Raw genomic sequence first — 12,866 nt, 5'->3', positions numbered from 1 at the left:
GGTTGACAGATTAATTCAGGATGATCTTCGTATCACTCAGAGAGAAATTTCAAGCATAATTGGCATTTCAAAAGAATGAAGTTTGAGGCATTACTTTTCATTCAACCCTCGTACATGATATGATGGCTGCTTGGGCAAAAGCTTTACATTGTGTCTCTAGTTTACACAGATGCTTTACGTTACATGAAAATGAATACACATTTAAAGCAGAAAATATAATGAACCACCTTTAGCAAAAGGTCCCAGGGTAGCATACAGGTTGAAGAACCACACAATTTTAAAAGCAACACTAAAACACAGGAACTGCAGCATTCATTTAATAAATCATGCTGAACCATGAAACTGCAATTAAGATGAAGTATTCTACGTGCTAAAATAAATATGCCTCTGAAATCAAAAAAGATGCCAGAAGGGGTACTAGGGATGTTTCTCTTGTAAGGACATTCTCAATATGAGGTATCATAACCAAGCAAGATTTTTCACCAGTCACTATGCACTTAACATCAGATAAACTAGTATCTGGAGGAGGGCATGGGATTCTCAAGATGCCAACTTCTGTATCATTTAAATGTATTTCACATTTCCATGCCACAAATACATACCAATGACGAAATGTACATGGGCATGCCAAAAATATAAGTGAGACTTGTGTTATCAAAGGTTATTTTCATAACAACAACAACAACAATTGATCTATATTCCGCTCTATCTCCCCAGAGGGACTCAGGGCGGATTCCAAACATAAAAGGCAAACATTCAATGCCCGAATACAACAATACATCCATACTAACAAAATTTATACAGCCGAACAGAAGAGGGGTATTTTTTTAAGTGAGGTCCGTTTTGTTGTAGACAATAGTAGTTCACGCACATACCGCAATGAGCATGTGCGTCGTGTACTGGCATGCCTCGGGAACAACTGTGCTCAGTTTCCGCTCTGTAGCTAACCTGTACGGTTCTGTTCTGTGCTTTAAAAATGTTTAAGACTATCAACTCACCTTCTGCATGTGAGGTTCGCTCAGTGATACAGTTTTTGTCAGCAAGGAACCTGCCTGCTGCAGAAATTCATCGACAGATTTGTGAAGTGTACGGTGATACCGTTATGAGTGAAAGCAAAGTGCGTAAGTGAGTACGACAATTCAAAGATGGCCGTGACAACGTCCATGATGAGGACTGCTCCGGTCGCCCTTCTTTGATTACAGACGATTTGGTGGCTTTTGGTGGCAGCAAGTTTTTATGAAGAGGGTATTTTAAAATTGGTTCAGAGGTATGATATGTGTTTGAACAAACTTGGCAACTATGTCGAAAAATAGAGTGAAGTATGTACTTTCTGAAAATAATTTTTTTGAAATAATTTTTTTGAAATAAACTTTCGTTGTGTACTTATGTTCAAACGGACCTTACTTTAAAAATACCCCTCGTATAAATACGAATTATAATTTAACAAACTAAAATTTAAAAAAAGCACAGCCTGTTATAACAGACATAAGACAAAACATCAAACATCAAATGGAAACAATAATTTCCCATTTCTTTGGGGCAAATCGATTAATCATTGCTCAAGATATCTTTTGAGCTGGTGGGGTGAGCAGAGCACGGATACGGATGGCAACTATTAATCAGAGGTATACTGGTAGTATTACCAACTACTATTCCTCCTCCTCATAAGCCAATGAGCAAAGGTATGTCTTCAGCTGTTTTTTTGAAAGTGGGGATGAAGGAGGCTTCAAGGGTCTTTGAGTGAAATTAAGCAAGAGGCCATGAAAAAAAGGTTTTCTTTTGTTACCCTTTCTCTATAAAAAGAGAGCAATACAGAAGAAAATATTTTTAAGAAACAAGAAGGTACTTTCTTACACAGGATGTTGTATTGTGGTTAACTTCAAAGGTTGTTGATTTAAGTGCAGAGTCTGCATGTAGAAGAAGGTACTTTCCATCAAAAGGTCAAGGAAGAGGGGGCTGGAAAAAGAGTACTTTCCATAACCTATTACTTGAGTATAAATGTCAGCAGAAACATAGGAGGGGGCGGGCAGTCTTTGAAAGCACAAACAGAAGTGCTTCTATCCGTCTCATGTTGATTAGCTTGATTAAATGGTGTCTTACATGAACCAATTAGACTCTGTGGATTTCTTCGAAAAGGGACCCCGCACTCTAAACCCGTGATCCCTTACAGGGAGGAAGGGGACCATCTTTAACTCCTTAGGAAGGGAGTTCCAGAGCTGGGGGGCAGCAATGGAGAAGGCCCTTTCTCTCGTTCCCACCAGTCGTGCTTGGGACGTGGGTGGAACTGAGAGGAGGACCTCCTCCAATGACCGCAGTATCCAAGTTGGCTTATAGAGGGAGATGTGGTTTGCCAGATAGTCTGGATCAAAGCCATTTGATCTCCAGAAGGGACATTTAAACTGGTCTGAAGTGCTAAGTTTTCCAGTTAGAAGAACTGTCAACTATTTGCATGGATTTTGCCATTTTCAAGCAACAACCGCAGTTGCATAATTAAAAATAAACAATTATGTATTTACTCAGAAATAGCCCAACATCCTTCTGCACCCTATGGCTAACCCACCATACCTATCATTTCAAGGGTAAAGACAGATGTAAAAAACAGTGCTAATTATAAAAAATCACACAGCACACGTGTAAATACAGTAACAAAAGCATTCTTTCCCAAACATGAAAATGCAGCTCAAAGCAATCTCATCAGGGATGGGGTTGTTGGACTGGGAAATGCAGATCAACAAAGCAAGCCCACACATTTGATCATGTCCTACCCTCTGCCCCCTTTTCCCTGGCAAACCTGGGGGCCCTGTCTTTCCAGCAACTCCGCGTTCTCCCTTTTGCCCCCAGAAAGGAAAGAGAGACAGGGCATCATGTTTATTTCATACGACTGGTACTTTTTAAGCAAAGTATCACCAAAATCTGAAGCATGGCTCCCAGTGTAGAAAAATACTCACTTCCACAATAGTAGACACTAGGCTTGGTTGATCTGGTTCGGAAGCTTCTAAAATCGGAATGAATTCTTATTTAAATGATTTTAGAAACAATTTTGAGCCATGCTGGAATAGTGTGAGGAGTAATTATGAATTGACACAATTTACCCATTTTTCGGAATTATTTTCGGATGTCTGGTAAAGGTTTACAATCTCGCAGTTTCCCTGGCCTCCCTGGCGACAAGCGGCGATGCGGAAGGGCAAGGTGGGCATGGCTATGCCCAGCTCTTCCTGAAGGCCATGCCCCTTTAAAACTAATTAGTTTTAAAATCTCGCAGTTTCCCTTCCCTAGGTGTCTGCGAAGGGCGATGGATGGCAGGGGAATGAGGTGGGCATGGCTACGCCCAGCTCTTCTTGATGGCTACTGGGGGCATGGCCTTCAGGAAGAGCTGGGCGTAGTCACGCGCACCTTGCTCTTCCGCATCGCTGCTTGTCACCAGGGAGGCCAGGGAAACTGTGAGATTGTAAAGTTTGCACCAGATTTACAATCTCACAGTTTCCCTGGCCTCCCTGGTGACAAGCGGCGATGCGGAAGGGCAAGGTGGGCGTTGCTACGCCCAGCTCTTCTTGACGGCCACTGGGGGAAACCGCATCACCGCTTGTCGCCAGGGAGGCCAGGGAAACTGCGAGATTTTAAACTAACAGGGGGGAGGGGCACCTTCCATTAACGAAGTAAACAAAGCTATTCAGATTTTTGAGCCATGCTGGAATATTTCCGATCTTTTTTTCAAGAAAATTTGAGAAATAATTTAAAAATCGAAACGCCAGCGCCCCCTATATACGAAACAAGTTTAGAACCATTTTTTTCTTGATCAACCAAGCCTAGTAGACACCTACCACCTACCAATAGTAGACACCTACACTAATATATGAGTCAACCTTATATATTTTTATATGATCTGTGGATAAGTCAAGGGTCATTCCATGAGTAGAAGAAAGCATTAATGCCACTCCGGTGATCAGCTGACCCAGGCTGCTGTCACTCTTTCCCCAACCTGGTCTTAGAAAAGGCCAGAAATTGTGACATGGCAGAGAGAGTAGAGGGGATTGGTGTTTTATTTTAAGTTTTAAGGATGGTCTAAATTCTTGCTTTTCACCACTCTGTCTGGAACTACACTGCCCCATATCCCAGGCTCTGATCTCAGACTATCTGTTTTGAACTGGATTATAAGAGTCTACATTGCCAGATAATCTGGGATAAGGAGATAATCTGGGATCAAATTCTGGGATATAGGGCAATGTAGATCCAGCCTCAGAGATGGGGATGATTCTTTTTTTGAACTTCTTTTTAACTTTTGTGAGTTAAGGTGCAGTACTCACACTGACCAGTAAACTGACTCAGATTTTTTGGATTGATTTTTTTCACTAACTTTTCTAAACACATACATGAATATATAGGTTAGTTCCCCGCCCTAAAACACCCAATAATAGAGAATAGGAAGAAGAGGGTTCTTGTTAGGGAACATGATTTTGCTAATGTTGGAGGACACTATCATATGGTTCAAGTGCGGGCTCATGCTGTTGCGTTGCAGTCTCGTGATTGTCGAGGTGACAAGGTAGAGAGAACGAAATTGTGCTTTGCACAATAGTTCAATACCTTGTAGCCCTTTTAAAGTTATTACAAGCAGATGTTTAGATTCATTTATTTATTTATTTTAAAAAAGAATCCAAACACAATAATAACTAGAGCCTACATATGCAGGTTTACCATTTTCAGATTTTTAAAATATGGCTGTAAATTGTAAGTATTGCTTCCTTAGTCTTTATACCAAAAGCAATTGCTTAATTACTCAATAATAATGCCTAACACCAGAGTAACTGTATGGTAGTAAGAGCCCATGTTGGTTTCTGTGGCCCAGTCTGTGTATATGTGTTTTGTGTATGTATATATGTGTATATGTGTGTCTATATATTTGTGTATATGTGTGTTTGTGTATATATGTATTTGGCTTTGTGCATTCATTGTAATGTATTTTTGTATGTTGGCTTTTAAAGTATCTTCTGCTGTGTTTTTCAGTGTTTTTATGAGTGATAGTCACTCATTGGGAAGTTTGCCCCAATTCTTTCATTGGTGGCTTTCAGAATGCTCTTTGATTGTAGGTGAACTATAAATCCCAGTAACTACAACTCCCAAATGCCAAGGTCTATTTCCCCCAAATACCATCTGTGTTCATATTTGGGCATATTGAGTATTCATGCCAAGTTTGGTCCAGATCCATCATTGTTTGAGTCCACAGTGCTCTCTGGATGTAGGTGAACTACAACTCCCAAATTCAAGGTAATTGCCCACCAAACCCTTCTAGTGTTTTCTGTTGATCATGGGAGTCCTGTTCGGTTCAATGCCATAATTGGTGGAGTTCAGAATGCTCTTTGATTGTAGATGAACTATAAATCCCAGCAACTACAACTCCCAAATGACAAAATAAAAAAAAATTGAGTGAAGGACATACATTGGGTTGTTAGGTGTATGCTGTCCAAATTTGGTGTCAATTGGCACACTGGTTTTTGAATTCTGTCAATCCCATAAATGAACATTACATTTTCATTGATATAGATGGAAATGAAAATGCAATTTCCACTTCTAGTTAAGTAGAAAGAAAACAGTATCTTGGCAATGTTAAAGGATCCTAGTGCACAAGCAACAAAAGTCTAAATTATGAGTAATGTCATAACTTTTAAAATATAGTTAGAAGAAGGATCTCCCTATCTACCTCTTTTCCACCCATTGGACACAACCAATGAAGAAGGGAACATGGAGGACAGCTTGTGTAAACAAAGCCAATGTGTTCTGAACATTCAACAGAACAAGTTGTTTACCTACTGATCATAACACAACTATCTTTTGAAAAGTAAACACACAAAGCAGATTTCAGGCAAGCACATGCTTAAGTGCAATACCTTTGCTCCTGGGATCCCTATTTCACCCTGGATTTGGAAAAGCAAAACAAAAGGGGGAGGGGGGCACAGACAAGAAAAGAGAAGAGGTTGACTCTTTTGCTACTAATGTTAGCAGAGAGAGGAGTTGGTCATTCTTTACAAAAAGACTTCATGCTACTTTAACTTTGTCTGAATATATATTTAAATCTGGGTTGTTGTAGGTTTTTTCAGGCTATATGACCATGTTCTAGAGGCATTATCTCCTGACGTTTTGCCTGCATCTATGGCAAGCATCCTCAGAGGTAGTGAGGTTTGTTGGAACTAGTAAAAAGGGTTTATATATCTGTGGAATGACCAGGGTGAGACAAAGGACTCTTGTCTGCTGGAGCTAGGTGTGAATGTTTCAACTGACCACCTTGATTAGCATATAATGGCCTGACAGTGCCTAGAGCAAACTTTTGTTTAGAGGTGATTAGGTGTCCTTGTTTGTTTCCTCTCTGTTGTTGTGCTGTTGTAATTTTAGAGTTTTTTAATACTGGTAGCCAGATTTTGTTCATTTTCATGGTTTCCTCCGTTCTGTTGACATTGTCCACATGCCTGTGTATTTAAATGGCTTCTCTGTGTAGTCTGACATGGTGGTTGTGAGAGTGGTCAGAGGCGGCTCTAGGTAATTTTCAATGGTAAGCAAACAGTATTTTGGTCCGTCCCCCCCCCCCCCCCCCAACCAATCACTGATATATATTTTCGTCATGGAAGTTCTGTGTGCCATATTTGGTTCAATTCCATCATTGGTGGAGTTCAGAATGCTCTTTGATTGTAGGTGAACTATACATCCCAGTAACTACAACTCGCATATGTCAAGGTCTATTTTCCCCCAAGAGCGTCTCAAGAGCGCCCCTGGGCAAAATCAACTATACTGCAAATGCTTACTTTGCGTAATGGTTGAGCCGCCCCTGAGAGTGGTCCAGCATTTCTGTGTCTCAAGTGAGAGGATCCCTCTTGTCTTTTGCTGAACGTAGCATTTGTTGGATTTCCTGCAGGATTTCCTGCACTTCTGCAGGAGTCTACCGTGTACCATGCAGCTGTGGACAAGTCTACATAGGGACCACCAAACGCAGCATTGCCCAAACACGAATCAAGGAACATGAAAGGCACTGCAGACTACTTCAACCAGAGAAGTCAGCCATAGCAGAGCACCTGAGGAACCAACCTGGACACAGCATTTTATTTGAGAACACATAAATGCTGGACCACTCTCACAACCACCATGTCAGACTACACAGAGAAGCCACTGAAATACACAGGCATGTGGACCATGTCAACAGAAAGGAGGAACCCATGAAAATGAACAAAATCTGGCTACCAGTATTAAAAAAAACCCCTAAAATTACAACAGCACAACAACAGAGAGGAAACAAACAAGGACACCTAATCACCTCTCAACAAAAGTTTGCTCTAGGCACTGTCAGGCCATTATATGCTAATCAAGGTGGTCAGTTGAAACATTCACACCTAGCTCCAGCAGACAAGAGCCCTTTGTCTCACCCTGGTCATTCCACAGATATAGAAACCCTTTTTCCTAGTTCCAACAGACCTCACTACCTCTGGGGATGCTTGCCATAGATGCAGGCGAAACGTCAGGAGAGAATGCCTCTAGACCATGGCCATACAGCCCGAAAAAACCCACAACAACCCAGTGATTCCGGCCATGAAAGCCTTCGACAATACATATATTTCAATCTGTTTAGAATAGGGATGAGGAACATAAAGTCCTCCAGATATGGTTGGACTGCAACTCCTATTATCCAGCACATTGCCCAAGCTTGATTTAAAGAGGCTCAGTAAGTTGCACACAGTTCTGTAGGTAGCTCATGAACATCAAGTTCTGTTCAACTGCAGCTGGACAAACAACCTTTGATTCCAGAAAATAAAATGGAATCTCCACATTTATACAATGGTCTGATGCCATATAGTTGCTGGTGTGCTCTCTATTTGAATTCAACTCATCACATTCAGCCATGACCATTGACCTAAATCTAAGCATCTAATAGAAACCATTGCCTACCTATCAAAATAATAGTTTAACTCTAATATAACTGAACATCTCTTAAGATGTTAATCACCAGAAGATGAATCTATGCAGAATAAACTTATAAAAGGGGTTTATTGATTCATAGCACAGACTTTTGAGCTGCTGAACTTGCTGACCTAAAGGTCATCAGTATGAATCCAGGGAGTGGCATGAGCTCCCACTGTTAGCCCCAGCTTCTTCCAACCTAGCAGTTCAAAAACATGCAAATTTCATAGATATGTCCAGTGTCCCTCCTTGCCAACCTTTTAATTACCAAAGTGTTTTCCTTGTTACTATACTTGATTGTGAAGTCAGCTTTATAAACTTTAAAGCTTTCACTACCAATTTTATGTCTATATCCCCCAAACACCATCTGTGTTCAATTAAAAGATTATGATCATATGGTAAAGGAGTTTATAATGGTGCATAGTAAAGGTAAGGGTTTCCCTGTGCCATCGCGCCTGGGGGCTATAACTCTTAGTGAAAGAGGCATGGACGTGACATCTTTCCCCCAGGGGATTGCTTCTTGTCCTCCTTTAGGAAAACTGGAACTCCCAAAGACCAACACACTGTAGATAACTCAAAATAGATTTAATTGTTCACAAAGAGTTATTCCTTTAAGGCAATAAGCTGGAAGTTTCAAAGGGGTAAAGGAAAATATACATTACAGTCTCTGGTTGCCTTGGGTCCAAGGAGTTTTGCAGCTGGGAAGCTTTTCCAGGTCCCTCTTTCTCAGTGGCTGTGAATGCTGGAGCAATCCACAACCCCAGTCCAAATGGCCTATGTTTGAAGACACAAAGTCTTCCTCTGGTGCCAAAAGTATGTTTGAAGACGCTTGAGACTTCCCAAAGTCGTTCAGGTTGATCTGAACATGAAGCATAAGTCTCAAGGGTAAGAACCTCAGAATTGAGGCTGAGAGGTAACTTAATTAGGGGCTTTTAGAGCCAAGTCTCTTACTCACATCCATCTGGTAGAAAATCTGATGGTGGAATGAAAAGGGAAGCACTCCCCTCCTCCAGGAAGAGGTGGAGCTAAACAATTGAGCTGAGAAAGCAATTCAACTGGTGCAAACAACACTGATTGAAAGCTATAAACAACCAATCAATCCAACTATATATAGGCAGGGCAAAAAGGCAGGATTAAGCATGATACAACAGTTTAAATCTTGCAACTAACAGTTCTATATATAGGTGGTGCCACTCGCGCCATCACATTCCCCTTGACTTTAAGTCTAGTTGTGTCTGACTATGGGAGGTGGTGCTCATCTCCATTTCTGAGCTGAAGAGCTAGTGTTGTCCATAGACATCTCCTAGGTCATGTGGCCAGCATGACTGCATGGAGTGCCATTACCTTCCCGCCGGAACGGTACCTATTGATCTCCTCACATTTGCATGTTTTCGAACTGCTAGGTTGGCAGAAGCTGGGGCTAACAGCGGAAGCTCACGCTGTTCCCCGGATTCAAACCTGCGACCTTTCAGTCAACAAGCTCAGCAGCTCAGTGCTTTAACCCACTGCGCCACCGGAGGCTTATATATGTATTAGTAACTAATTTAGTATCTGTAGGATTAGTATCTGATTATAAGAGCAAGTCCTAGGGAGAGAATTGGAGAAGATGGAAAGATGAAGTGTTAGAAATGGAAGACACGTATTTGCAGAATTTTAATGCAATAGATGAGTAACAAAGACACTACTTGGAGGAAGAAATCAGACCATAACCAAGATGGGCACACAAACTAATTCAAACAAAGAGAGGTGTGAAGCGGATGTGAATGGAAGAAGAGGGAGAAGGTTCATACCTCTCAACTTTCTGAAACAGAAATCAGGGACAAAGCTAAAAAACACAAGGACAGAAGATGGAGATAAGGGATTTTGTGTAATAATAAGTGAAAGAAACATTCGGAAATGCATCAGATGTGAGTATTGTTTAGTAGCCATGGCTAAAGACATGATGCAGATAAATATATATTGCGGGTTAAGTTTCATTGAAGAGATGGCATGCCAGTCCTTTTAAGTATTGAGGTTTTTTTTAAAAAAGTTGGTCCTAAAATAAGCAGTTTAGTGCCACCAATATGACCTTAAGCGCAGTCATGGATTTAAATCTAAGCACACATTACTATCTGATTTCACTTTCTTTCCGAGTATATACCCATCAAGTGTGGTTGGCTCTACTGGTCACATAGTAATTCCTTTTACCATCTTATGAGTACAAATGTTGCTTTCCACCCACCTTAAAAAATAAATAAATTTAGGATCAGGCATGCCATTTTTTCAGTAAAAATATTTCTTCCTTGTTTTTCTCTTTGATAATTTGTGCTTTGTGTTTTGTAAGAAAAGAATTACATCTGAGAATACGAAAGAGAATGTTAAGAAACACTAAACTAGTGCAATCTGTAAAACTCAGAGGGACAGTTGAGAGGTATGGGTAAGGGTAGCTGGATAGGTACAACTCCATTCCTTGCAGAATACCTGAACTCCTTGCTTTCCTGGTAGACCTGGCATGCCCCTCTCCCCCTGGAGAGGAAAACAAAATAAAGAAGGTGAAGAAGAAAGAATGGGGGCAAAAGACAGTAGATCCTCTATACAAACTGGGTTGGTGATCACTAAATCAATGGAAACTTATGTTCCGTAAGATCTCAGATTAATTAGTAGCTGAAAATTTGGGCAATTTATGTAAACTTATGGCACTTATCAACCAGAGGTTCCCAGAAGACCATAACCAAGATGGGCACACAAACTAATTCAAACAAAGAGAGGTGTGAAGCGGATGTGTTTCACCATTGCCTCACCACCAGCTACTTTCAGTGGGACAATGAGTTCTATGAACAAAAAGATGGAGTAGCTATGGGGAGCCCTCTCAGCCCGGTCATACCTAACTTCTACATGGAACACTTTTAAAAACAAGCCCTGGAAACCGCAACCAAAAAGCACACTATATGCTTCAGATATGTGGATGACACTTTCACCGTTTGGAGCCATGGAGGAGAAGAACTCAACAGGTTCCTGGACCATCTTAACAGCATCCACCCAAACATCCAATTCACCATGGAAAAAGAAAATGAAAGAAGACTGCCTTTTCTAGATAACCTAGTCATCCGCAAACCAGATCAACAATTGGGTCACACCGTTTACAGAAAACCCCCACACACAGATAGATATCTACATAAAAACTCCAACCATCACCCAAGTCAGAAAAGCACCATTAAAGCCTTGACAAACCATGCAAAAAGAATCTGCGAACCACACCTCCTCCAAGATGAACTGAACCACCTCAACTGGGCTCTCCAGGTAAATGGATACTCCACCTCAGACATCAGAAGAGCTGCAAGACCGAGAACAAGCCACAAGAGGTCAAGATGAAGATGAAGACGAAGATCCACCCAGAGGAAAAGTGTTCTTGCCATACATCAAGGGAACCACTGACCGCATAGGGAAGCTGATGAGGAAACACAACATACAAACCACCTACAGACCCACCAAGAAAATCCAACAAATGCTACGTTCAACAAAGGACAAGAGGGATCCTCTCACTTCTGCAGGAGTCTACCGTGTACCATGCAGCTGTGGACAAGTCTACATAGGGACCACCAAACGCAGCATTGCCCAAACACGAATCAAGGAACATGAAAGGCACTGCAGACTACCTCAACCAGAGAAATCAGCCATAGCAGAGCACCTGATGAACCAACCTGGACACAGAATATTATTTGAGAACACAGAAATGCTGGATCACTCCAACAACCACCATGTCAGACTACACGGAGAAGCCATTGAAATACACAAGCATGTGGACAATGTCAACAGAAAGGAGGAAACCATGAAAATGAACAAAATCTGGCTACCAGTAGTAAAAAAAACTCTCCATGGTATTCCCTGTAGTAACCTACGGATGTGAGAGCTGGACCTTAGGGAAGGCTGAGCGAAGGAAGATCGGTGCTTTTGAGCTGTGGTGTTGGAGGAAAGTTCTGAGAGTGCCTTGGACTGCGAGAAGATCCAACCAGTCCATCCTCCAGGAAATAAAGCCCGGCTGCTCACTGGAAGGAAGGATACTAGAGACAAAGTTGAAGTCCTTTGGCCACATCATGAGGAGACAGCAAGGCCTAGAGAAGACAATTATGCTGGGGAAAGTGGAAGGCAAAAGGAAGAGGGGCCGACTAAGGGCAAGATGGATGGATGGCATCCTTGAAGTGACTGGACTGACCTTGAAGGAGCTGGGGGTGGTGACGGCCGACAGGGAGCTCTGGCGTGGGCTGGTCCATGAGGTCACGAAGAGTCGGAGACGACTGAACGAATGAACAACAACAATTAAAAAACTCTAAAATTGCAACAGCACAACAACAGAGAGGAAGCAGGCAGGGACATCTAATTACCTCTCAACAAAAGTTTGCTCCAGGCACAGTCAGCCCACTGTATGGTGTGAAGGTTGAAATGTAGGTGTGAAGGTTGAAACCTTCACACCTAGCTCCAGCAGAAAAGAGTCCTTTGTCTCACCGGGTCATTCCACAGATATATAAACCCTTTTTCCTAGTTCCAACAGACCTCACTACCTCTGAGGATGCTTGCCATAGATGCAGGCGAAACGTCAGGAGAGAATGCCTCTAGACCAGTGTTTCTCAACCTTCCTAATGTCACGACCCCTTAATACAGTTCCTTATGTTGTGGTGACCCACAACCATAACATTCTTTTTGTTGCTACTTCATAACTGTAATTTGCTACTGTTATGAATTCTAATGTAAATATCTGATATGCAGGATGTATTTTCATGCACTGGACCAAATTTGACACAAATACCCAATACACCCAAATTTGAATACTGGTGGGGTTGAGGGAGATTGATTTTATCATGTAGGAGTTGTAGTTGCTGGAATATATTAGGGTTCACCTACAATCAAAGAGCACTCTGAACTCCACCACCAACGTGGCACACAGAACTCCC

The 12,866-nt window shown here is 41.6% G+C and overlaps 1 protein-coding gene across 1 annotated transcript in view; it reads right to left on the bottom strand.

The window, feature by feature from the left end:
- Positions 1–12,866, bottom strand: part of COL13A1 (collagen type XIII alpha 1 chain) — a 219,722-nt gene that overhangs the window by 81,942 nt on the left and 124,914 nt on the right. Inside the window, exons 18-20 of the mRNA XM_067465689.1 lie at positions 10,399–10,443; positions 5,883–5,909; positions 2,766–2,828 (exon numbers count right to left, since the gene is read on the bottom strand). Coding sequence (XP_067321790.1) covers positions 2,766–2,828; positions 5,883–5,909; positions 10,399–10,443 — 135 coding nt within the window. The remainder of the gene's footprint in view (positions 1–2,765; positions 2,829–5,882; positions 5,910–10,398; positions 10,444–12,866) is intronic.

The sequence above is a fragment of the Anolis sagrei genome, chromosome 3 (genome assembly GCF_037176765.1).
Source record: "Anolis sagrei isolate rAnoSag1 chromosome 3, rAnoSag1.mat, whole genome shotgun sequence".
In the NCBI taxonomy this organism is placed as follows: domain Eukaryota; kingdom Metazoa; phylum Chordata; class Lepidosauria; order Squamata; family Dactyloidae; genus Anolis; species Anolis sagrei.
Note: the sequence above shows the minus strand (reverse complement) of the source record. Positions and strands in the feature narration are given on the sequence as shown.